The sequence below is a fragment of the Ambystoma mexicanum genome, chromosome 6q (genome assembly GCF_040938575.1).
Source record: "Ambystoma mexicanum isolate Mex_15411 chromosome 6q, UKY_AmexF1_1, whole genome shotgun sequence".
In the NCBI taxonomy this organism is placed as follows: Eukaryota; Metazoa; Chordata; class Amphibia; order Caudata; family Ambystomatidae; genus Ambystoma; species Ambystoma mexicanum.
Window position 1 is genome coordinate 1,512,644,439 of NC_090937.1, and position 27,722 is coordinate 1,512,672,160.

The 27,722-nt window shown below is 43.9% G+C and overlaps 1 protein-coding gene across 2 annotated transcripts in view; it reads right to left on the minus strand.

Annotated features, from left to right (window-relative positions):
• The window catches only part of LOC138516807 (catenin alpha-2), a 3,575,147-nt gene that overhangs the window by 2,496,787 nt on the left and 1,050,638 nt on the right, over positions 1-27,722 (minus strand). For both annotated transcript variants that reach the window (XM_069632215.1, XM_069632216.1), the window contains exon 7: positions 15,293-15,496. In XM_069632215.1, coding sequence (XP_069488316.1) covers positions 15,293-15,496 — 204 coding nt within the window. The remainder of the gene's footprint in view (positions 1-15,292; positions 15,497-27,722) is intronic.

The window sequence follows — 27,722 nt, forward strand, 5'->3', positions numbered from 1 at the left end:
GGTTTATGGGGTGCTGGTACATGACACAAGAGCTAAAGGTAGCTGACCCAAATCACTATCACTATAGTAATCCAGTTCACAAAGACATGTCCCACTTACATCTATTTCTAAGGTTATGATATGATATGATTGTTTATTTATATAGTGCCTATACACAATGTGTTTCAAAGCGCTTCAAGCATGGGGGGAACAAGGGAAAATACAATGACATTCTTACAGGCCATGAACAGTACGGATGTGAATTTAACTATTGTACTCGGCCTGATGAGACGATATTTCATATAATGCAAGCGCTAAGACATAGATAACGAAGGTAGGGGGAGAGTGGGAAGGAAATGGAGACAGACAGGTGACTACTGTACTAGGCCTGACAACATTTCAGGTAGAGTCTGAGAAAACAAAAGGTCAGGAAGAGGGGTGCAGAAGGTAGGGGAGGAACAAAACAAGCAACTATCGTACTAGGCCTGACAACATTTTAGATAGTGCTGGGGGCAGGGGGGGGGATTGTTAAACTAAAGGACGAACGGTTGTATTTGGTTTATTATTTGCAAAGGAAACCCACTATGAGGGAATCAGAGTGGAGGACAATTGGTGCAGGACATGGGGGGATTAAAGCAAAAACCTGCCATTTCTTGCACTCATTCTAGCGCATGTGTGCCAGATTCCCAGATCAGTTCAGCCCTCCAACTTTCTCTCTTGATTCTTTGATAGATTCTTCAAAGTGTTCCATTTGGTTTTGATTATGGTTGAGTAGAGTGTTCCACTATGAGCTCATGCCCTGAATATATCTTTCATGTATGTGCAGGGTTTATATGATGACATACAATGAGGTAATTGGGATGGTGGTAAGATGTTGAGAGGCCAGTGATCATTTAAATGAAATCACATTTCCCCTGAGACATCCTCCAGGCCCTAACCTCCTGAACACTAGAGATGTAAGTTCTTTCGAGAAATGGCCTTGGGGAAGCATGTGTCATGAAAGATGGCTTGGTGTTCTAGATGCTGGCTTTGCAGCATTGCAAGTACTTTTATTTTGTTTGTTTAGGCTATTGGGTGCCAGAACCACTTATAAGCTGAAACTATTCCATTAAAGTATGCACAGGGAGAAATGGCATATGAAGAAGGACACAAAGCTTCAAATGGTTGTTTGGTCATTTTCCCACCCATTGAATGCCCATGGCCATGCTGATCCCTATGACAATCCCTACCTAGTTCCAGCCACCCCCTCCCAAAGTGCTTCCTCATGGGATCTCTTTGAGCTTGCTCTAATCAAGCCTTACTATCTAACTTTGCACTTAAAGTGCCTGTCAGTGTTTTTTCAAAGAAGTCTTCTGAAAGGTAATTATTTAATTGGAGCAATAAACACGCCGCTGTTGTAATAACAATGTTTTACCAGGTCTGCCTTCACCCACTTGATTCATAAGCACTACGTTGTCCGTCAATGAAGTCCTCCTAAAAACAAGCATTGGCAAAGCTTTGAAGTTGGGGTGAGCTATTTTGGAGGTGATGCATGTAAGAAAAGATGACCAATGTAATTCTAGGTTTCCAGTTCTGAATTACACAGATGCTTCTAAGGTGGCAGATGAGATGCCAGGGAAGGAGGCTTCATTTTGGGAAGGAATGGAAGATGTTCATTCTGATACTCTGTACCTTGATCTTCCACAGATAGCACTGCTGGAATTGAACAGGATGGAAAGTATGGCTCTCAGGATAGGCTTTGACCTTGAAATATACAGCTTTATCCTGATGGCATTATGGCAAATTCAGGCCAAGAAGTGACTATAAACGTCACATTACAGGGAACTCATTTCATGTGCATAGGTAATACAACACTAGTATTATTGCTGTATATAAAACGTATTTACATGTCTACACTCCGAATGACTGTTTTTATAGCATTATCTATTTTTATCAAAAGTAATTTGACCGTAATAGGCAATCTGATATGAAGGCGGCATATTATATGGGCCCACAGTCCTCCCACAGCTTGTTGGAAAAGATTTTACCCGGAAAGACCATATGTTATGTTCATATATTTCTATTGGTTTAGATAGTTTCTCCTTTTCGCTACTGAGCTATTTTCCAATCTATCTATCTATCTATCTATCTATCTATCTATCTATCTATCTATCTATCTATCTATCTATCTATCTATCTATCTATCTATCTGTCTATCTGTCTGTCTGTCTGTCTGTCTGTCTGTCTGTCTGTCTGTCTGTCTGTCTGTCTGTCTTTGTATCTATCTATCTATCTATCTATCTATCTATCTATCTATCTATCTATCTATCTATCTATCTATCTATCTATCTATCTATCTATCTAATTCAATCTTATAAAACGCAATACTATCACCAAAGGCCTCACGGTGCTAAAAACAGCAAGATGGAAAAGAGACAGAGGCATAGACAGGGTAGGGCCTGAGCGAGTAAGGCCCTCTCAAAATCTTTAAATGCCCACCCAGCAGCTCTGGGCGGGCATTTACAGATGTTAATGCCACTGGGATGGGCCCACTACATTAGCTTAAGGTCCCACTTGTTAGACAATCCTGGCTACGCCTCTGAAACCTCTGAAAAGAGGTAAACTGATCAGACAAAAAGATAAGTCTTACGTTTATCTTTAAAAAGATTACAATATGAAAGAGAACAAAGGGTACCAGGAAGAGAGTTCCAAACTCTATGCCCAGCCACAGAGAAGGGTCAACATATATATAGCACTTGGATAGGAATATTTGTTACATGTCACAGATGTATTCTTTCATTGTTAACTCCCGGACTTGACCCAGGTGCTTAGATGCCCATTGGGGAATTCAGCACGTTACACGGTTGCATGCATACATAAATACGTACTTCATTAAAGACTTATTCATTGTACATGTTTAAAAAACGTAACTTCATGCACAGCATGAGTGTGAGGCATCCTTAAGTGGCATCCCTGAAGGCCAATCAGAACGCAGACAACTTTGCATTACATCAATCAGACAACACAATCATGTCCCCCAAGTAGACCTCAGGTGCTTGCCAGTGGGGCATGGGTTTCATAGGCACCGAGTTGTGGAGAGTGGCAGCTAAGAGCCTTCCACAGGTTCCCATGCTTGCAAATGTGGGGCTTCAGTTCTGGAATACGATGACGTAATATCCGTTGCTGGACTGAAATGTTTTAATTCGCTTTTAGGAATTACGTGACTCAAAACATTAAATTCACTGTGAAAACACCACAGTTCTTCATTGTCCACCAAGAAACCCTGCTCAATCTAAAAACCCATCGAAATGGACTAGTCCAAATCTTGCAAGCCTTCCACAACACAGTCACTTATAATACCATCGCAAAACATCGGAAACACATTAGTTTACCGCTACCTTTTCCAATACTTCCACACGGAAAGCACAGACTTCTTTCTCTGCCACGGCGGTTTGTGTTCCAGGCGCCAAACAGCGAGAATGTTGGACTCCTTCCGCATGCTAAGGTACGGTCAGTGTGAGACAAGCCTCAAGTGCAAAAATCATGCACTGTGACAGACCCCAGTACCTCTCTACTGGGATCGTACACGTGAACTTTAACATGGCTCCACACAATTCTACTTACGTTTTTCCTACTGCCTTGCCCAATCACCGACACCGGCTACATACACTCATAAGAATTGTTTCACCTGGACTCGGGAACAAGTCAATCTTGGGGCTTTATTAGAGAAAATGTGCAACGGTTTAAGTGCAATTGTGCATGATACTAGCAGGTAATGTTAGCCCTAGGGATGACAGCTCATGATGCTATCTCTCTGGTAGTCAATGTCATGGGCTGAACATGCAATGAAAAAGTATGTATTTGGTCTAGGGCAATGTTTGCCGTAGTGCTAATACCATCCAAAAACTGTGTACTTGCACTGATGCAACGTTTCTGTCACCTTTACGCTGGATGCGGGAATGCTAATGGACAATTGTAAGTGCTCAATGATAGTATCAGTGCAACTTTTACGTAATCTGGCACCAGTGGCCTTCAGCACAATCAACCAAACAAACACAAAACACCTTCCCCCAATGTATCTACTTGGATTTTTGGGCACAGTCGTAAAACTGTGTTTTATTATATGCCATTCTATGATACTAGTTCAAGTTCATATTCACTAACATGCAGCTTTTCAGAACAATCAGCAGTTTCTCATAAACTTGTTGAGAAGCACGTACACCCCTTAGCCAACAGTATGGCATTCTTGTTTTTTCACCTTTTAAGTCCGAATAAAAATGTATTTCTTACAACATTGATAAAGATCAGTTTGTCATTTGACTGTGGAACATGTGAAACGGAATGGATATTAAAAATGAAGTGATATAATCAGCTGACATGTAATGCAACGTTTACCCTGAAGAAGGACCAGAGAAATGTAATGGGCTGAAACATGTGAGGGTAAAGAAACTGTCTTCTAGTGAATGAGATTTTCATCTAAAAGAGGCTGGACTTTGCCGGGGTTTGGGGTATGTATGATAGGTCTAGAACCTCATCAGTGCGGTGGAGCTGTGTCTGAGCACAGTGAACAAGGGGTCCACGTCTGGATGACCCTAGGTAACTTAGGGTGACCGTCCCTAAGTCCCTTAAACAATCAAACAATAGGTATGGGCACCCGTCTGCGATGACAAACATGGTCAATTGACTTATTTTTTTAAATGTGGTTCAAGTGCAACTCGCTTTCAAGTATAACTTGACCGTTTAATGACCACACACAGTCTACACGTTGGGTAGCAGAAGATGTTGTTCTCTTGATTTCAAGTAGTCTTTGTGCATTAGGGATTACCAGTGGTAGCTTGGGTAACTTACTTACCAGTAGTGGTAATGCATTTATTTACCTATAGATATAATTACCACTAATTGTAGCACTGTAGTTATTGATATTTTGGCTAATGAGGAAATGATCAGCTACCACTGTTAGAATTCACTTGGCTCTTTTGTAATGAGGTGCCCTAAAGGCGTGTTCTATGTAATTACTATGTTAACTATAAGTCTCTTTAGAAATGCAATACTTGGAGCTGTAAACATGCTCTGCTCCGATGTGGGAGGGAAGCCTTATGGGAATCAGAAAAAAACATGTTTCTAAAAGCCATGGACAATCCATATTTTTGTCACATGATGGAGCAGAAAGCAGACCATGGCAGTCCATTCCTTCAGTATCTGTTCTTAAACAGGCTTGAAAGCCTTCTCTACATGACCCAATTAGAAGAGAAACACTTCTGCAGACACGGAATCCAAGCTCAGGTATTGTGAAAACAGAGAAATTGATATGAGGCCTGGAAGCCCAAAGGAAACACCCCAACACAGGTTACAAAGAACATACAAAGTGCTTTATTCAAAAGCTACAACAATTACCAAAAGTCAATTGACAAACGGATAGCTATTCGGCTCTCAGAGTAACAGAACGAACTTTCAACGGTAGTTCGCTGCATTAGTGTGAGAGACCGTACATTGGGATACTCAGGTTTTTATACTTTTTATCCAGCTCTGGCCAACCCCCTCGCGGGTTAACCATTCTTAGAACCAGGCCTAGAGTTCGTTGCCAGGTCGATCCCATAATGTATGCATTTCGATCAGTTTCGCTGATACAGTTGTTCATTTACACACAGGTCAGGGATAGGACAAGGTCTCAGTTCGCGACCCCAACAAGTGGCCTGCAAGCATATTACTTATTCATGTGTGCGGAGGTCACAACGGCCAGAATCCCACTCAAAATGTCATTCGGCCTCCATTTTGATGTTCAGGGGGACTTCCACACTACAAGAGAACCTAAAATGGCGGCTAAATCCAAGATGGCGATTTACACAATACACTAAGGTCAAGACCTTGCCACGGAATCTATTTACACAATGTTTTTAGACAACTTGGCGTAGGCCAACACACATTAAAACAATGCGATAGGAGGTGTAATATTATTTCGATTCCGACAGTATAATCATCATCTCTTCCCACACATCTGTTATTGTTTTCCTCTCTCAATAAAGGAGCCTCGGCTTTGCAATCTGCCTGTACTGCCTCACCTCTAGAAACAGCACTGATTCTCGGATCATGCCTCACAAGATCAGTGGAGTAAAAATAGGACTTGAGCAATTTATAGAACTTTCAGCAACTTTACTTAGGTAGAAGTTAAGTATGTTTTGTTTTTCAGCTTTATATTTATTATTACTTCTCAGTCCAGTTAAGACTTTTGAAGCATTGTTACAGCTGCATCACTTTGAGGTGTGATGGCCACTGCCATCTCATCCTATGCATGCATAAAATGTCAGGCAGTTGTGTGTGCACAGATGAGAGTTTGACACGTGACTGTTGTGTGAAATAAGGAAATTCAGGAACACAACATGACAGGCAGTTGTGTGAGTATGGATGAGAGTTTGACATGTGACTGTTGTGTGAAATAAGGACATTTGGGAACACGTGCATTTGTAGCTATCTCCCACAGGAAGTGGAGAAAGGTGTTGAACTGACAAAAAATGTCACAGGCCACCAACATTAACCCTTACATAGTTGCATCCAGTAATGAAACACATTTTCTAAACTGTTCATTGTGGGGTGAAAAGACAGCCCTATCAGCAGCTAGTGGGTGTCTTGGTGGGAGGTGAAGAGAGAGAGCTAGCCAATCCGTATTGTGGGAATTATGATAATATGTCATCAATTTAAGATGGTCTCAGTAGGACTTGCAAGAAAACACCTAGGGAGAAAGACCAGAAGAGCTGCCTAATCAATCGGGGCACCATCTTGCCAGGGGAACAAAGCTAAATCAAGACCTACCTAAAAGGAGGGAGAAAAGGAGACCCAGGGACTATGCTTGGAAATCAGGGAGTCTTATCTGAGAGAGGCCTTTGGCAGGAGAGACCTGGCTGGTAGACAGAGGCTTGAGGTGTGAGCTAGCTGCCTGAAAGAGGGTCCTAGGATCTGGCAGGCCTCCCGAGCTAGGAACCAAGATCTCACATGCAAGTAGATGTATCCCAAAGCTATCGATTGCGTGTCGAGGTACCTGTATTAATACATTTCCCTTAGTGGGTGAAGGGGCGGGCAGGGCAAAACTAGGTAGATCTTGTCCATATTGAACTAAAAAGTTCACTCAATGAATGCTCTATAGAAGAACACTATATCCAGTTGCATTGAATTGGGTTGGAATCTGTCTGTTTAACCCTTACCTTTGCATTGGTGGGTGCTCTCCATTAGTGGGGTGAAGGGGGTGAAAGTGTGTATACCTTTAGCACAATTAACTAAAAATATTATTTAATTAATTCCCATAGGGTCATTTATTACGGGGTGATGTTTTTATTAAAATTCAAAACAATTGACAGAGGATTATCACAGTGCACTGTAAATGAATCTAGTCTGTAATGTAATTGGGTAGCTCTGCTGTTCAATTGAATGTGCTAGTGCCCCCGAAATGAAAATCCAAACATCTTGCATTCCCTTTGAAAATAAATTGTGCAACACAAATGTTCCCTTTCAGTCCAAACCAGAATCCCAAAGCCTTGCATTTACATTGTAGGAGTAGTGCAAAACGAAATTCTCCATTTATTCCATTGCATTCCAAATCAGAATTCCAAAACATTGCATTTTTCCTAAATAAAAAAACCCAACACGAGTTTCCATTGTGTTGCCACTCCCTGTATCTTGAGGGTGAGGGTTGCTGGGAGAAAGGAGCGCTGTACCAAACTAAGCAATCACAGTGTATTTTGCATTTTCCTATTGTTTAATTTTCAAGAAATCTGATGTAAATTGTGACTGGGATCTTCAAAATTTTAGCTGTGTTTTATAGCAAACTGAAAGTTCTTCAAACATATGTTAGTCAATTGGTGCAAGATATTTGTGGTGTGTAGTGCCAGAGCATTAGTGGTTGATGTCTTTGTGATTGTCTATGATTCTTTGCAAAAACCTAAACAAATATATATTCTTACTATACATATATTCTTACTCTCCACTGGCCTGGCTCCTAGCTGATTGGTTGGTAAAGCATGTATTTTGACGTTGGTTACGATAGAAGTGAATGTCTCACTAAAGCTGAATCTGTAAAGCATTTTGTTGTGCACCACCTTGGGAGCAACAGGAACTCCCTGAGTTGAGAGTGACCGTATAATAAACTGACATCATCTTTCAAAATTCCTAAGTCCCAAAACATTTGGGGGTAATCTCCGCTTCCCTCGAAAATTGTAGATCATATTGTGGTATCAACAAGTGGAAGTTAGGAGGATAGCTCAGGAGGATAGCTCAGGGGCAATGTGCTTGCCTTGGAAGCACAACAACACAGAGCACCACAGGTTCGATCCCCGGGTCCACGCTGGGTACTAAGCGCGTTATAAATAACCTCTCATATAATATCAAGTTGAGAGAAAGCACAATCCCATTGGGTGAATTTAAGAGGCGGTGTTGTTGGCCTCTAAAATGTGAGATTTCCTCTTACAGATATAAACATCAGTCTACCCTGAGTCTTCTCATGCTACTTCTTACTTTCCCTTATGTCTTCAGTATCCTAGGTATCATACTATTCCAATACAAGTTCTATGCATCATGAATGCAAATGATCGGAGTCACAAAGATTTCAGAAGAGCATCTCATTGCAAATGTTTAATGTCTAGATATCTGGACATTTCTACCGAAAATCCAGTACCTGATTCAAATACTGGGTCAGTGTGTCTGGGAAGCGGTCAGAGTGCAACATAGTAGCTAGACCCATGATGTATATGAAAGAGCAGCAGGTTTCTGCAGGTGCAGTGATGCTTGGGCTATAAGTGCTTAAGACCGTCACTGCGGGTTGCTGGAAACGACAGGGCCATCATTGTTCATGGCAGACCAGCATCAACAAGTGGCCTGAAAGACATTTGGTCTGTATTGCTCTACACAAGCAAGATGCAATGTTCACCTTCTGAACGGGAAGCATAAAAATGGTTTGGTGCAAGGCCCTACAACATAGGTATGCTGCATGCAGATCCATCCCATGATGGCCTGTCATAGTCATGCACAAGGTTGGTAGGCATGAGCAACAAACCTATCACACTGATGGTGCTGGCAGCGCCTCGTGGCCATCACAGTTACAAAGATATTGCATGCTGGCATGTCACCAATCTACTCCTTATCTATGAAAGAAATAACAGAGATGCATTTTCTGCAACTGTGTGTGCACATCTACTTGCAATACAAAGCTGTAACAACGTGAAAAGCCTTCCTCAGGGAGAAGATATGAGAGGTTATTCATAACACACTTAATATCCAGAGGTTTCTAAGCGCGGACCCGGGGATCGAACCTGTGGTGCTCCATGTCGTCTTGCTTCTAAGGCGGGCACGTTGCCCCTGAGCTATCCTCCTGAGACACCAGCACATACATGTGAATGGGCAGGTTATGCCAGGGATTCTTTGTTTTACTTTGTTAACAGCGGGTCATGCAGTGCTCTCGTATTCAGCAACACATACCCCTCTCGATAAAGCAGGGGCATGTGCAATGGTCATTTTCTGGATAGGGAAACTTCCTGCTGGAAGTTCATTTTCTTGTAAAATGCTGGTGTACTCAAGGCGACTCTCACATTTTCGTTAAAAGACCTTGAAGTCCTCCATTGTGAATGCAGCCATGTTGCAATGTTCTTCGGCACATCAACAACTCCGGAAGATAAAGAGGCAAGGCAATGTAATAGGTAAATCGCAAACACAATCCGCGAACAGAATAGAAGGTTAAAGAAAAAATATCAACATAGAAGTTCAAGGAATTTTAGGGTCTAAGATCCATGTTTCTTGTGATTACTATAAAACCTTTGCATGCGTGGCATGGAATCAAAGGACAGCCTTGGCATTTGAATGTGTTTATATCTGTATGTACGCATGTGGCAAGCATCTCAATCATGAACATGAATCATAGGGTCTTGGTATATTGTTCATTGATATGCCTCATTACAGAATCTTTGCAACAAACCAATCACACAAAATGTGTGCTAGTGCAAACAACATATTCGTTCAATGCATTTGTTCTGCCAGGGCAATAGTGCTAATATACTAATATGTATTGGTATTAGCACTAGGGTAGACTTAGTCATTGTGCAAAAATGTATGAACAGCATTATAATGTGTGTTGTTGTTGCTGCTGTTGTTGTTGTTATTTCTGTATTTCTGTTAAGAGAATACATGTCAGGAGGATGGGGTTGGGAGTAAAAGAAAGGAAGTAGGTGAAGTTCTTGGTTTGATATATGAAGAATCACATGATCTCAGTTTTGACAGTTTCGAATGGACTGAGAATCAACCAGTGGCTGGTGATTTGGTACCAGGGCATTATGGGTCAATACATTGCACATCTTAACTAGGGGATGTAGGAATGATATTATATGTTGGATGCTACCTCTTCATACGGTGCCTGGCAACAGAACATAGGATATAAGGCAACAGAGGGGAGTAGCTAAAGTGTGGTAATTAGTTATCTTTGATGCTCAAGCTCTATTGGGCTCTACGTGCTAGTAATTTGGGACACGGCTTTACAGCACTTGAGGCAGAAAGTGACTGAATAGGGTCTATCAGAGATGTATGGGGTAGAAGGATAACTAAGAGTAGACTTGCAAATGGCACCCAGTTAAGAAAAAGGTTGTTAATTGAATCACAAGTGGTACAATTTAAGATGGTCTGAGCATGTTCCTTAAGGAGTGTCATTTGTGCAACTTAGAAAGTTGTGACTTTTAGAGGGTGTTTAAGGTACACATATGTGTCTGCCTGTTCAAGACTGAACAATTATGTCTTAAAAAGATGAAGGTGGGGGAGGCGAAGAGAGACAAGGGAGCCGCTGGAAGGCTGTGGCACATGAATCCCCACTGAGGAGCCCTTCTTGAATATCGATATGCAAAGGTTCAGGCGTAGACCCCTGAGCAGACGAATGACATGTGTTGAAAGAGTATGTGGGTGTTGGGCTTTGATTATGGGTTAAGGGATGATATAGGACATATGGGGTTTAGAAGAGATGCTCTTTCTAAAGAACGGATACTACCTTCAAGGATGTGTCAGGCAGAGAGTGAACAAGGGCGAGTGAGGGTTGTCCATCAATGTGAAGGATGTTGGTGGGCAGAGAAGGAGGACAATAGTGAAGGACGTCCTAAATGTTTGAATTCTAATGGCAAGAAGAACATGAATGTGTAAGACAACAGGAAGGGTGGCCTAATGGTTACACGAGTCTGCAGTACAACTGGGCCTCATTACGAGGTTATAACGGGACCGTGTCCGCCCTCGTTCAATGGGGACTTACCAGTCCAGTCCGACTTTGGCAGGACCGGTAAGTCCCCATTGTAAAAGCCATTCCCCATTACCATTTGAGCCCCCATAGGGCTCAATGGGAAGGCGTCAATAACGGTACCGCAAATTGCGGTACCGTTATTGACCCCGGTATCCCTTAACGGGTCCCGTCCATAACGCCTGGTAAAACCAGCCGTTAAGGGAGGGACCCGCTAAGGGACCTCGGAATAGGGCACAAAGGGATTACCCGCACCAGTGTCATTACCGGTGCCCGGTATCCCTTTGCGCCCAACTCAGTATGAGGCCCAACTGTCTTGAGAATATGGCGTTCTCCCTTTATTTCACATGGAAAGGTCTTTATCCACTTAAATCATTTACATTTACCTTGCCAGACATTTACTTTGTCGTGAATGTACTTCCTCTTGCCTTTACTTTGTCTGCATCTTCACATTGTGAAAGTTGCAATAGATGCGGTTAAGGCTAGCTTCAGACTAGGGATGGGATCAAGGAGGGGAGAATATCGGGTAGACATGATGGCTGGTGCACTGGGTGTCTCTATCTGTGAGGATGAAGTGAATGCTAGGAGAGGCGAAAGACAGTAGAAATAAAGGTATGGAGAAGTACAAGTGTGAAAGTGAATGTATGGCAAAGTGAATGTAGGTGAAGTAAAGACGAACAAGGATATTGGAGAGTATGAACCTGAGGTTATGGAGATTAGTGTCTGAAAGCAGCATTATTTGCCATGGATCAATGCAAATGATAGGAGACTGATGAAAAGTGTGTGTGTGTGTTTCATCGGTGACGTGGTATCTTTTGCCAATAATGTGCCCTTGAGCCAAATTGAATTTCATGCGGACTGAAAGCAAACGCTCATTTCATATTCCCTAATTCTCCTAGACTCATGAATGATTGAGATGCTCAGAATCGAGCTTTAATTACTGCAACATATAAATTAACACAACACACATATTCACATAGTATGATGCATTTTCTAATCAAACGCATTTACCTTGTATTTTGAAAAGATGTATATTTCAGTGACTTTTCACAGAGAGAAATATGACATTTGTTAACAATAGCAGAAGCAACGCATTCTAGCAAAGACAATGTATCACTCAGTGTAACTGTACGTCATAAAAAAACAGATATGTCTTAATGGAAATGTTGTAACCAATAACACATACGTTATGAAGCTACTCAAGCTGAACTCAAGATGAGGACATTCTTACACTGTGCATGGCAAACTATTGGTTTTAACATCGTATACCCACAGAACATTCCTCTGAGGTTTGACAGTAGTTTATTTCTTAGAATGTAAGCAGTCGACCTATGCAGTCGTTGATTCCCTTTTCCCCTTCATCATCGCAATCCTTACTTATCTGCAGTGGAAGATACACTCATGAGAAAGCCAATCTAAAGCCTGAAAACAATTACTCAATGGCATACCAACAAGCCAACTCCCCTCTCTGGAAATATCTATAAAGAAACACCACACCCACGAGTCTCATTGATTTTGATTGTAGTGACAAGGTCATCGATGGACATTTGTTTTCCCTGGTCGCTAGGTTTCTTATTATATTTCAGTCTGCCATAAGCATGGATTTTATTGAGTCAGCATTGCTCCACTTGCAAATAGAGAAGGCGTTACCCACTGTCAGTGGTGGACTGGCATATAGGGAACTCTGGAGATTTCCCGGTGGGCCTCTGCACCCTGGGCCTCTTTTGTGTGGTATTTCCAAATGTTCTCATAGCAAAAGCATTGGGCTTGCTGAAAAAGTGTCATATGGGACCACTCTGAACATTATTTCCAGGGCCTCGTTTGGTCCCCAGTAATTATTTCCAGGGCCTCTTTTAGTTCCCAGTCCACCCCTGCCCACTGTGCGAGTTTTAGAAGAAGTTAGGAGAAATCCCCTAGTGTCTGTTGAGATTTCTTAGTGGTGTGGGAGTTTTAAGGCCATCTCCTAGAGTACTTGATATTAAGCCGGGTGGAACCACAGTTGAAAAGGCTAAGTCTGGTGGCCGCTTGTGAAAATAATGGCCTAGGTACAGCAGTCAGACACATGCCACTGGAGTGATTCAGACATGGTATCACTTGCTGACCTTCAAATCCTTCTGAATATATCCCAGTGACATCTTATGTGCAACTATACCCGGGGTTTATGAGGCACACATGCAGGTCAAGCTACTGCCTATGAAAGACAGGTTTGCATGAGGGTGTACTCAATAATAAATGATTTAGTTAATAAGCAGCTCCTGCTGCTACATTAGTGTATGCAAGGATATGCGAGGCCACAACAGAAAACTACGCTTTGGACAAGAAAGGCATGGTTCCTCCTGCTTTGGTATCAATCCTCTGTACAACATGTCCCACCCTTCCTCCTACCCTTACACCTTACAGATGGCATCATCTCTATCTATTATTATGGCAGATTGGCTGGTTTGCCTCTAGAATCTCCTGCCATGCTTAGGATTTTCAATGGACTTCGTTCCAGAAATGATATTTTTGGAGTGAGTTGCAATGCCACCGTGATTCTACAGTTCCTACTGGAAGGGATATATATGGGCATGTCTGTCTTCATTCTCACTCTGGATTTCCCCACTACTACTACTTTTATGGAACCTTGAGGTGGGTTGGGCTCCAGTGAGGTTTTTGAGAGTCATCCCATTTTAGGTTTCATGCTTGCTCATGCACTGGTCCATCACTTTCTTCTAGCATAGTTATGTTCTCGTATGATCTTTACAGATTGTGCTGGTTTAAGCATATTAGATGTTTCAGTGAACTTTGGAACTTTAAATGTTGCTATAAATTAAAGCAGATTCTTGAAAGAATTAGGCTTCCTGATGGCTGAGACTTGCTAATAGTTCCCTTTGGTGATGGGATGGTTCTCAAATCAGTGGAATATTTAATGACCAATGTACCCGGCTGGTATCTTCACCCGCACGGGACAAGAGGTCCGCTCTTTTTTTTTTCTCCACAACACCACCTTGGGGATGAGTGGAAGATTATCCCTACTCTTTACACGCAGGTGCTGCCAACAATATATATGAATAGAGAAGCCCATTGGGCACTGCCAGATGTTCTATTAAATTTGGAATTTTTAGAATGGGACTGAAATCTACAACACCATATACTTGTCATTGGGTCAATATGGCAATTGCAGTAGAATATTGATCACCAAATGTGGACTCAGCAAGAAAGAAACAAGGCACATTGTGCATTCATGGACTGACATCTGCCTATCAAGAAGCACATTGTGTCACACTCTCTTGACATGTGTGTCCCATTAGAAGCTCGTAGGCTGCGGTCTTTCATTTTTTTTTAAAAAAGATCTCTCTGGCTCTACAGCATTATTTTGTTGTTTAGTTTTGTAAAGTTCATGTTTTATGCAGATCAAAGTAAATGCATGCCGCTTAGACAGACTCTTCTTTTATTAAATTATCAAAGGAGAAAGAGTGAATCAAAGAAATGAAGGTTGTTGGTTTCTTGATTCAAGAACATATAGAATGTGGACCTGGTTTACCACACATTAATGCATTTTCTCGAACCTGTATTTACACAATCATTGGCCCCTAGTTTGCCTGTTCAGAATTACTTCCACGACCGTGAAACACATTTCAAACAATATTGAAAGAAAGCCCTAACCTTAAAAAACATATACATTACACACTCTCCCATAACAAATTGAACACGTTTTAATGAAACCGTTGCAAAAAAGATCACCATTTCACTTGAAAATAACATCTAGACGAAAACATGCCTGTTCTATATGGTGAGTGGTTATTGGTGACAGGTTGTGATTAAGATCTTTTATTGCTTTGCTGTAAAATATACTGTTTAGTGTTCCCTCACTGGACACACAACTAAGGGCGATGCATATCATCCTATTATAAATGTGACACACCAGTTCCTGTACCTTCCAAAGCACCCTAATTGACTCACTTTGTTTCTCTGACTCATAGTTAGAAGGAACACCTGCGTTTTTATGAGGCATTTAAGCAACACGAACCATAAAACCTTTCAGCAGGAGCCTGAACTGATTAACAAACTCCTAAATGACAAAAAAAAGGACCAAGGACTTACATTATTCATGTACTCGCTCAGCAGATCTTGGAGGGCCTGACGCACCGCGTTGCACTCGGCGACGATTCTCTCGCGGCGGTCATCTCGCGTACAGGAGGAGTCGGCCATCAGTGCCGCACCACTAATGATACTTTCCAACCTTTCCTCGAGGGATGGGCGGAACCGGGCCTCACTGAAAGTCATGGGGTCTAAAATGATCTTGTTCTGAAAACAAAATATTCAGTACAAATTAATTTTTAATGAGTATGCAAATGTGTTCTTATGAGTTCTTGTTGCAAATTATAATAACATACAAATCAATTAAATGGTTCATTACGATTTGATGAGCATACTTTAGGGGGTCGTCTATGTGCACTAAAGTCTAGGGTTACGCAAACTGAGAGGTTGATTACAAGTTTGCCAGTACATCTGTATTTTTGAATATCAGGGGCCAGATTACAGAAACTTTGCACCTGCAGAAGAGCAAAGTTGCACGGCATTAGCACAAGGGTAAAATGTGCCCTATTTCTAGGGACACAATAGAAAATCATTGCATAATGATAAATGAAGTTTGGCATGTTGCAAGCATTAGGGCAAATATTCTCCTAGTAAAAAAAAGATACATTTTCACTGCAATTTTGTTTGCACTAGTGCTAATACGGAATGGTATTAGCACTAATGCCCAGGTGGTTCTGCTATGCCAAACTGCACCTGCCATGATCCAATGGTTTTCTTATTTGTCCCAGTGTTTTTAAAAATAGGGCAAATGTTGCCCTAGGCTAATAACCGTGAAACTGCACTTGTAACGGTGCAACATTTCTGTAATCTGGACCCATATGTTTTACTTCTCTGCTAAAACTACGAGTTTCAAAGATGAACATGATCTTGTATGCCTGCTTTTGCTTGGAGGTAGTTACTGCCACACAAACACAATACCCAAACGTTGTTATAATCTCATGTGTTACTTACAACATGCAGTCATAAGAAAATCCTCATGGACTCCCATTATAACACAATATGGGGAGTTATGTTCAGGTCTGATTGACATTGAATAGTGCATACCCGAAAAGTTAATCATACGTTTTAACACTATTACAGGTTGCTGGTACAGGCGGAGCAAGTACCTTAAACTCGTAATCAGGCCCTTGAGTCTCAGAGTTGCCAACAAATCCAGTTCCTCCACAATTCATAGGGCCTCATTACGGGTTTGGCGGTAGGGCACGGCTAATGACAAACTCGCTATCGGCACCCGCGAATGGGCCATTACGAGTTGAATGGGCCAGTCATTGCCCATTCGCGGTTGCTGGTATGGCCGGGCTCCCAATCAGGCCGGGCAGAATGGGGGTGGGCAGCATGGTTGCACCGCAACGTTTATAACAGAGCCGGTGCAATAAAGAGTTCTGATCGCTGTTGCCGCTCTGCACGCCTGGTCTGACCAGGCGTTCAGAGCGGCACCAGCAAGCAGGACTCGTAATGTGGCAGTATGGTAATAACGGCGCCTGTAGCACTACCGGCGCCATTGTTGCCTTACCACCACATTCGTAATGAGGCCCACAGACTTTGTGGAGGATGTGCCACCCACATACTCAATTGTCAAGAGATTAAAGACCCCAACAGAAGTAAGGTACATTTTGTTTAGAAATGTCAGAGGTTGCTTAATGAACCCGGTTTTGGAGCATACCAAGTTAGACAGCGAAACAAAAAAAGCAAATCCATCGTTTTCCTGCTAGTGACATCCATGGTGGCAAGTGTTATATATAAAATGGAATCATGTCAGATATCAAACTTACCCTATGGCCCAGATTCATGGAATTTCTTGGATGGTTCAAAATCACTTTGCACTGGTGAAAAGTTACTTTGCACTGCTGACATAAACCCTGATTCATTGAACTGTGCAAAAGTGTTTTTGCAGTGCAAAGTCAGTGGACAGTCGTTTTTGCACTACACAATGACTTTGCACAGACTTTGCACTGCAAAAATATACTTTGCACAGTTCCATGAATCTGGGTTTCTGTCGGCAGTACAAAGTCACATTGAACCGTGCAAAAAATTCCGTGACTCAGGCCCATCTTCAACTACCAAATGAATCAGAGAGCAGAAGGACAGTGAAGGAAATCAGGACATCGGTGTGTCATAAAAATTCACATTTGTATCAAATTACTTGTATACTACATTTTTATTAAGAAGAATGAACCAGTGTCTTAGGAATCCTAAACTAGCAGTAAACTAATCAAATCTAGTAATGTTGATTAGCCCCTATTTGCACATAGGCATTGCACATGTAAAATGGAAATTGGTGTTGGGGGCATGAAGTGGAAAGGGAGAATGTGGGACCCACTTGGCTTATTCCCAGCGGGGAAGATGGTGGCCTCCTGCTTCTGAGGAGTGTTGGAGGGTCTGTTTTACCATGTTTGGAAGACATAGGGTAAGCAATCAGAAGGCTCCATGACCTTCTGAGACTCCTTATTGGCTTTGAGGACGCCACCTTCCCTGCCCCACCTACACTGGCTACTAATAATGTACAATTACTATTCTAGCTATTGGTTGATCCACACGTGCTAGGAGATCATTTCCAAAAGTATATGTGATTTCTCTATTATTTTGACATATTCATTTTTGTTGTTACTATTTATCATCTTTCGATGACCAGTATGCAACTCTTACTAGTAAGTAGTTTACTATTATGTAAATTCAAACAAGCCACCAATAATACCCATAGAATATCTTGCATTTTGCAAGGTACTGCAATTTTCATAGTAAAATATTTCGGAATGCCAAAACAAAAACACTGGGCCTCATTACGAGGTTGGAAGTAGCCATGGCGCTACTAGCGCCATGGCTGCCTCCAAACTCGTTCCGACTCCGCCCTGGTGAATGGAGCAATTACCAGTCCATTCCAAGGTTGGCGGGACCAGTAATTCCCCATTCACCAGGGCCATTCCCCATTCCCATTTGAGCCCCCACAGGGCTCAATGGGAATGGGGAAGGCGCTAATAATGGTACAGCAAATTGCGGTACCGTTATTAGCTCCAGAGTCCCTTTGCGAGTCCCGTCCTTAACGCCTGGAAAAACCAGGCGTTAAGGGAGGATCCGCAAAGGGAACTCGTAGGAGGGCGGTAAGGGATTACCGGCACGGGTGCCCTTACCGGTGCCGGTAATCCCTTACCGGCCACGTCGTAATGAGGCCCACTGTTTACATAGCACATGCCTTTGTTTGGTCATATTGGTTTATTGTGCTGAATGGCGAGTGTTGGTACAATGCAAACATTTAAAAAGTGGTTTCTTATCGATTGTCTTTGTTTCCTCCTTTACTTGCTTATGTCATTCATGATTTAGCACTTTACTTTCCAGGCCAACTATGGTACCAGCACAATTGCTGATAAAACAATCATGACTTAGAAAATGTTTAGTGCTTCTCAAATGTCTGAATGTGATTCTGAAAAGGCACTTTGCGCTAACAAAGGACCTCTTGTGCCCTAAGGTGTTAGCACCACAAAAGCGCAAAGGAAGGTCTAACACAAGGGTGGCATATGCATGAAGCCTCTTTAAATGGTGAAAAATGGGAGTTACATTGGCATGGTTAGTGAGGCACCGGGCAATCTCACAAACACGTACATCAAATTGAAAAACAAAACACATCCCCCAAAAATTACATTGCTCTTGTGTAACCCCCAAACACCTTAAAACCTACCACATATCCAGAGCAGGAACAAAGTATACAATCACTGGACAAGTACAGTGAAGCCCTGCAAGAATGTCTTACCACACATTGCTGGGAAGAAGAGGCCGCCCAGGGTCTTTCACAACCGCGCCACCATTTTTAGAATGCCAGAAGAGGAGGTGTATGGCAAATATTGATGTCTCCCAAACGTCATCCTGGACATACTGGGAGGCTGTACTGGCGTCACACAGTCAATCTCAGTGACTGCATCAGGTGTTGCATTGCATCACTGCACAGCCGCATAGACATGTCCCACTATCTGCAGGCACGGCAAAGAGTGGCCCAGGAAATCTATGCCATGGAACAGTTCTGCCGTGTCTTCAGGGAATTTGACTGCATTCATGTAGCATTGCAACACCCCCAGAGAAATGGAGAGTGTATACAGGAATCAGAAAAAAATGACATTTGCTCATTACGCAGGTTATCTGCAATGCAAATGGCCACCTAATTTATACGATTGGAAATGTTCCTGGATTAAGTCATTACAGCTACATCCCGCTATTCCCATCATGCTCAGGCATCTGGATTCTTTTACAACAAGTGGCTCCTTGGTGATTATGACCCATCACACACAACCGACCACACACACAAACAAGCACATACAAAACATGCACATGAACCTAGCTAACCAATAGTTACCATTTACCCATGTGCATGGGTCAGGGACTACCCACTCTCACCATTCCTCCTGACATCCATCAGGAGTCCTGCGAACCCTGGTGAGATGCTTTGCAAGGAATACGCTTTGGCATACCATTAGATGCAGGAGGGATTGTGGCCAAATACACAGATCCTGCCCACAGTGGCGTAACACAAATGTGGAGGCCCCCCTGAAAGCCCTGCTCAGGGAAACCCCCCAATGCCACTACCCTCCCCCCCCACTGGGCATGGGCAGCATGGGGCCCCCCACACTGCAGGGGCTGCGGGGGTGGGGGGCTGTTATGCCAGTGCCTGTCCACACTCTAGCGGGACAAATGGCCACCCACAATCATTTGGTGCAAACCTTATTTGTATTAACAACATGCTACAAACCCCCATCCCTTACAGGTTCCAATGATGAAACCAGACAGGTATCATCTGCCCAACATAGCATTCTGAGAATATCTGTATAGGAGTGGCAATGAGTTTGTGTACAATGAAAGAAACAACACACTGTAAGCCCACCTGTTTTTATGTGCCACAAACATCTACAAACACATGAAATCCATAACACATGTCTCACAGCATCAATAGCCATGAACAACATACATGCTACCTGCAGTGCCACCATCACATAATCCAAATCCTCAACAATAACAGCACCAGAACCATGCAGTAACTTTATAAATTCACGTATATTAGGAGACGATACCGTGCAACCAAAAAGTTCAAGGTCTAACCCAACAAAAGCCCAATGCAAACCTTGTGTGACAATGGAAAAGAGTACACATAACCACACATCATGCTGGCAGGAAAACGTCATTAATGAGTGGGAGAGCCCATAACCCACCCACAGATGCAGCAAAAGTACAAAGTCAACACCTATATGAGTGGTCTAGCAGTCCGCTCTCTTGGACAGGATGTGATCATTTACACCTACAGGGGCCAGATCACAGTCAAGACAGTGCCATGGACCATCACAGGACATAAGGACATAACCACATATTTTACTCACAACTAAAGCAGACCACATCTCATATTCACCTTCTAAAGAAGACTTGTACTGGCAACACAACACATCAGCCAGCATACATTCTAAAACCACAGTCACTGGGGCACACGTACCTGGTGCATGCTGGACTGGAAGACCAATCAACCCAATGCAGTGTCAACGTATGATGCTTCATTGCTGCTGAAATGCATGTCAGAGATACATGCAGCAACCGGCCAATTGCAGAAATGTCCTATTGGAAGTGTCACTAAATGCCAGCATGTCCTGCTGCTTGTCCTCCCACACACATCTCCTAGCAATGATATCCATAGGCTGCTACCACTGCATGGCCCATATGGTCAAATGCTGGTGATATTCTGAGGTAAGTCCTTGTTCCTGTCTCCTTCTGACATGCAGCAAATCCTACACCCAATCAAACTGGAAGCCATGCACCCACCATGTGTGTGTTGCCTAGGCAGGCATTATGAAAATGACCTGCCCTGTCATAATGAACCAACAGCCCGTGGATAACATCCTGGTCCACCCATCACTGCAGACTCTACACATGTTTTGGGGATTTGTGATGACTTAGATGCATCAGTTGCAGCTGTGGACACACTAGAGTAAGCAGCATCTGATCTTCACCCACATGTTCCCCAGTGTCACTGACACCACTACCTGGTATTGGCTGTTGTGCCGTGGTCAAACACAGACAAGGGCATGGTAGTCTGGGTCTGTTTTTTTTTCTGACCCAGCCTTTGAGGTTCACCAAATATCATTAGCCACATTCTCTGAGGAGTAGAAGAGTTGCTAGGCCTGTTATTGCATGTGAGTATTGGGGATGTGCAGCCAACATTGCTAGGTGGCCTCTTCTTGTAGATGGTGCACTATGATCTTGCTCTGGGGATTCCTCACCTGTAAAGGAACATACATCTATTATACAGCTAAACATTTACACAAATAGACTACAATGTTTATACAATTGTTCTCTGGCACCATGAAGCGTATCTTGTGCTAGATGAAATTACCTATAAAGATCTCAGACCAAATAACCAGGCAGACTCTAAGAATATGGCAAAATACTACTTTATTCTCAATTTAATGACGCAGGGTACACTGTCATATATGGGCTGATGTTGCACACACACAAACAAATTTGATTACACAGAGGTCTTATACCCCAATATACGTCATCTATGATGTCATCCTATGTGGCAAACTGTAAAACCTCCTGGTGGAAGTGATTGCTTAAGGGAACATGTCTACTTATACAACGTATGGGGGTTAGTATTTCATTGGTGGACTCTTATCAGTAGGACACAACTCAAACTACCTCTAAATACGTATGATAAAGTGGGCTATGCAACAGTGTACAGCAGATTGACCCATAGACCCACTGATTGGTTGGCATCCCCATCCAACCTTAGACTTTTGGCTCGGCTAGCAGCACATAAGGAAACAGAAAGCCAGGTGCTCAGGTCATGTCAGGTTACTCCCCACTTTCCCAATTAGTCCATCATCTCTCATTAGCTTAACCATAAACCCACATTTCCTATCTGTAGTGGACCTTGCCATTGCTGTCTGTTCTGGGACATTCAAGGAAGTATGAGCACATCACTATCTTCAATCACATCTTAATGAATAGCCCTTGTTTTCCGACTTCTGCATCACATATGAGGAGCCCACAAATGTGTCAATTTTGACCTCCTATTTACTGTTATTTGTTTCAATTATGCTGGGTGTTATTGTTCCTTTGGCCTCTTGAGACTTGCTGACTCCATCTTGTATGGTGCCCCATGTTTGTCCCCATGCATTTGTGCATTCTCCTCTGCCTTCCCTCCCTTCTCCTGCCTCTCAGCCCCCCCATTGGTGCGACCATTGGCATTAACAGACCTCCCAGGACAGCCACTTTGCCCGGCAGCTCCTACGGCTAAAGGCCCCTAGGCAAAGGGTGGCCATCTGTGGCGGATCCAATTGGTGTCTGTGGGTGTCAGCGGGGGAAGCCAGTTGCCAGCCATCAACCAGCAGCAACTTAGGAAGGTAGGAGTGTCCCTGTAAACAGCACCACATAGCCGCTTCACTGACCAAGGTGTGTCTTACTATTGTGTTTCCAAAATTGCATTGTGATAGCATTTAAAATGTGCACTCTGAAACCTAGGGTTTTCCCCACTTTCAGGACTCTCAAACTAAGGTGTGTTTTTCTCGTGTTTCCAAAATTGCATTGTGATAGTATTTAAAATTTGCATTCTGAAACCTAGGTCTTTTCCCCACTTTCAGGACTCTCAAACTTAGGTGTGTTTGTTCTTGCGTTTCTGAAATTACATTGTGAAAGTACTGATGTGCTGTAGCTGGCCCCCCCTAGCAAAGCACTCATCTAGCAAACCTTCTACCATTATCTATCGCCTGTCGTCTTGCCCATTTGTCAACTTGTCTCATCTATCCCTGTCTCGTCTGCTTGTTTCCCTGCTCTTTGTCCTTCCCTATTGTCACCCCTGCCCTCCTCCTCTTCTCATCTCTCCCTAGATACTCTATGGTGCTCTCTGTCTCTCCTATCTTTTCTAACTGCTTCTCTATCGACTATCCTGCTCTCCTCACTAAATCTGGTAGGAAGAAGTTTAATAAGGACATCCTGGTCTCCAATCCAGGCCTCCCTATCGCTGACACCTATACCAGTGCCTCCTCCAGGCAAACATTCACTGACATACTTTTTGTAGTTCCCTCGCCAGACCTATGGACGATACAAATGGTCTTGGTGCTCTCTCCCTTATCTTCCTCTCCCATTAATGGTGGCACCTGGTGGGAGGCCATCTTGGCCTCCTTCCACTCCTCTAAGGTCATCATAAATGTTTATTTGAATGGTACCGTCTTGGTCCAAGGCCCTCAAGCCAACCTTCTCCTCATTGATAGACACTTCCCGCACCTCGTCAATTTCCTTTCTCTCCTGTTGTCCCCTCTCTCCCCCGCTTGGACTCCTTGCCTACCCCTGCTGTCTCCTCCATGGCTACCTTGCCCCCTTCCGCCCCCGCCCCTTGGGCGTCTTCTACATTTCACCAGGCCGTACCTTTGATCTGTACCCCTCCCTAGAAGTCATTTAAGGATGGCAACCTTCTACACATTGCCACTCTAAACTCTCGCTCAGCTGTCAAACACTCCTCTGACATCTGCCGCCTCCTGGAAGAACTTGACCTCGATGTCCTTGGTCTCACCAAGACATGGTTCACAAATAGCTCTGTCACAAGCTTTGAACTCTGCTCCCTGATAGCTGCAAGATCCTCTCCATGCCCAGATCCAACTGTTCTGGAGGCGGTGTAGCCCTGACCTTCCCAGAGTGGACCCTTGCCTCTGTCATTCCTACACAGACCTACTCCTCTTTCAAATGCCTCATCTGCAGGCTCTCTCTCTCTCCCTGTCACTCCCTTACTGTGGCTACTATCTATAGGCCACCTGGTCAAATCTCCTCCTTCCTCTCGGAATGGGTGGACCTCTCTTCTTCCCTCCTGGTCTCTACCACTCAACTCCTCCTTCTTGGAGACTTCCACATCCACCTGGATGCTTCCTGTACTTCCACTGGACTCTTTCATGACCTCTGTGACTCTCTCTCACTCTCTAATCTCCCCTCTGGCCCAACTCACTCTGCAGGGCACACTCTGGATGTTCTGATCTCCTCAGACCTTCCCCTTTCAATCCCTCTCACCACTCCTCTCTCCTGGAGCAATCACTTTCTACACCTCAGGCCAAGCCAACGTCAGCACTGCCGCCTACATTCTCAGTTATCTGACCCATGAAGCATGTGTCAGTTGAGGCTTTGGCTGCTGCTTTCTCCCCCCTCTCCCCTCCCTGGCTGACTCCGACCCTGACACTGCCCTTTTCATGCTCCTCTCTGCTATATCTAATACTCTTGTTGCTCTTGGCCCTATCATGAGGATCCGCTTGAAGCCAAAGTCAAGTGCAACTCTTGGTATGACTCAGACTTTGTCACCCTTAAACGTAAGTGCAGGGTGGCTGAGAGGAAATGGAAGGCTTCCGGTATATCCTCTGACAAACTGGCCTACAATACCTCTCTCTGTCCGCACCAAGAAGAAGCTCACATCCAAGCCTGCATCTAAGCAGCATCTAACATCTCGGCCGAACTCTTCAAGGAGCTTAAGAATCCTGCTGCAGTCTCTACCTCTCCTGTTCCCTCCCAGGCCCTATGCATGGCCCTGGCCTCTCATTTCATCTCTAAAACTCAGGACATCCTGTCCTCTCTCTCTTCCTCTCCCCCTCCTCCCTCCACTCTCTGCTCTTCCTCTGGCCCCTCTGCGGCTACCTCTCCTCCCTCCTTCTCTGGCTTTCCCCATTTCTCCTCAGACGAGAATTCTAGACAAGTCTGATCTATGAAAGTCTCATCAAAACAGGTTCTTTCCCTGTTCCTCCAAAACCATCAAGGACCACATTGACACCCTGGCTCCTGCTCTGGCTGACTTCTGCAACCACTCCTTCACCACTGGAGTCTTCCCCTACCCTCTGAAGCACCCACTTCTTCACCCTTTCTTAAGAAACCCACTGCCGACCCTTCATGCCTGGTTAACTAGCATCCAATCTCCATCACTCCTTTCCTGGGCAAACTCCTGGAAAATCTGGCCATCTCCCAGCTTAATCTTCACTTTGAATCTGTTGGTTATCTCCATGACCATCAGTATGGCTTCAGAGCAGGCAGAAGCCCAGAAACTGCTCTCCTGAACATCAGTGAAGACTTGCTCTCCAGCCTTGATTCCAACACCCCCTGTGTCCTCTTCAGCCTTTGACACGGTCAACCATGCCATCCTGCTCAACAGTCTCCGTGATAACCTGGGTATCACCGATCAGGCCCTGGCTTGGCTGACCTCCTTCTTCTCCGATCGACCGTTCCAGGTCCAACTTGGGTTCTTCCTCTCCTCTATTTCTAGCTCTACCTATGGTGTTCCCGAGGGGTCTAACCTCTCTCCCTGGCTTTTCAACCTGGTACTTCTTGTCCACTGCATTGCCACACTCTGCCCCAACTTTCAGTGCTATGCGGATGACACTCAGCTCACTTTCAGGCTCAATTCTGCCACCTCTTCCTCTACTCTCATCTCTGACTATCTGTCAGCCATCCAGGAGTGGTGTGCAGAAAATGATCTCTGCCTTAACGCCAGTAAAACTGAGATTCTCCTCATCGGCAAACCTGCTCCCTCCTTTCCAGTCACTCTCTGGTCGGCCTCTCTTGGACCTCTTTCTGCTCTCACCTATGAGGTTAAAAACCTCTGGGTCATCTTCAACTCCACATTCTCCTTCTATCCTCACATCTCTGACATCTGTAAGAAGACACACTACCAACTGCACCTCCTCAGAGGTATTCTTCCTTTCCTCTCCTTCCCCATAATCTCACTGTCTCCAGAGCCCTTGTTCTCTCTAGGCTTGGCTACTGCAACAGCCTCTTTCTAAATCTGCCTACCTCTACTCTCCACCCTCTGGAACTCATCCAAAACAGGACTGTGAGACTTGTCCTTGGCCTCAAGCACAGGGATCGTATCTATCCAGGACTGAAATATCTGCACTGGCTCCCAGTGATGATGAGGATTAGGTTCAAAACCCTCTGCATTGTCCACAAGGCCTTCTGGGGTCTGGGGCCTCTATACATTCAACTCTCTCTTCCTAAATATCTCCTTCCGAGCTCTTCGCTCATCCGCCTTCAACTCTTTTAGGGTTAGCAGCTTCTCCAAGCAGCGAGTTGGTGTTAGATCTCTTTCCTATGCTGGGGCCTCCCTCTGGAACAGCCTCCCTGCCCATCTGAAACTCGAGGAGAACCATCTTCAGTACCGGAAGCACCTCAAACCTTCTTCTTTGCTTCTGCTTTCTCTCCTCCTTTCCCCTGCAGATCTCCTGGCTAAATCTGAAACCGCACTGGTTACCTGGTCACCCTCTGATCTGGGGCCCAGGTCCCCTCCCCACCAGTTGCACACCTGCATTGCCCCCCTGGCAACCCTTGCACTCCGGGTCTTTTTCTATATCCCTGCAGCTTCTTTACCACTTGAAACCTGATGTCTGCACTTACCCTTGCACTTGCCACCTGCTGGCTGCACTTCTATTTATTATTTATTATTCATTTTCTTTATTTACTGTTTCCTATATACTGTACTGACCCCTCCTCTTTACCCCTGCACTTTTCCCCTTCTCTCTTCCCCTGCACTTGCGCGATCTCAATGTCACCTCGCCTAGTAGGATCACTGTCTGTCTTCCCTCTGTTCCCCTCCCTTGCCTCGTCACGCCTTGAAACACTGGTGTATAGGCACATTATAAATGCCATATCATATCATATCATGTCATATCATGAGGCTTTTTCACTGTTAATTGTTCAATATTTGGCTGTTGCACATATTTTCATCTTTGTTAATCTGAGAGAACTATGTCTCAAGCTCTTGACTTATCCATATGCCTCTCTTTGTGCTTTGCAGCTATACTCTGACTCTGCAGGTTTGCCTTTTTTCTGTTTTTTAATTACTTGGAATGAATCTGTGCATCCATATTCCAACTATGGCCGCCCTAGCCACGATATGTATTCCTCTATGGCAAGCTACTATATGTCTCAAATACCTTGCGTTTCTGCATATCTAGTCTTATTGGTCACCAAGTTACTTTATCTCCTTTTTGCATACATTATTACGTCATTGATATTGTCTCTCTTAAGTAGTGTCTTATTGTTTCAGTATGTCCTCATCTATCTTCTTCCTGACATCCTTCTGCCCTCGTCAGATGTCACTCAGCCCTCTATGATGTCCAATGGTGCATTCAGGCAACCTACAACTCTGTCAGTGTGAGGGTACATTTGTTATGGTTGTTTGAGTGCTTATCATCTCTCATAGACTCTATGTGGTATAGGGACAACATAGTGGGTTCCACATGAAGCTCTTGTCCTGCTGTTCAAGTATGACGATGGTGATGGGTCGGGAGTTAGATTATAGGCGTCCAACTGCTCCTCTACATTCCCCCATCTGGTCCACTCCTCAACTGTAGTCTCCTTCAATCTCCTTCATCTTTTCTTCATACTGCTGTTTCTTTGGAATTCAAATCTTTGTAACCCCCCCACGTGACCTGCATTC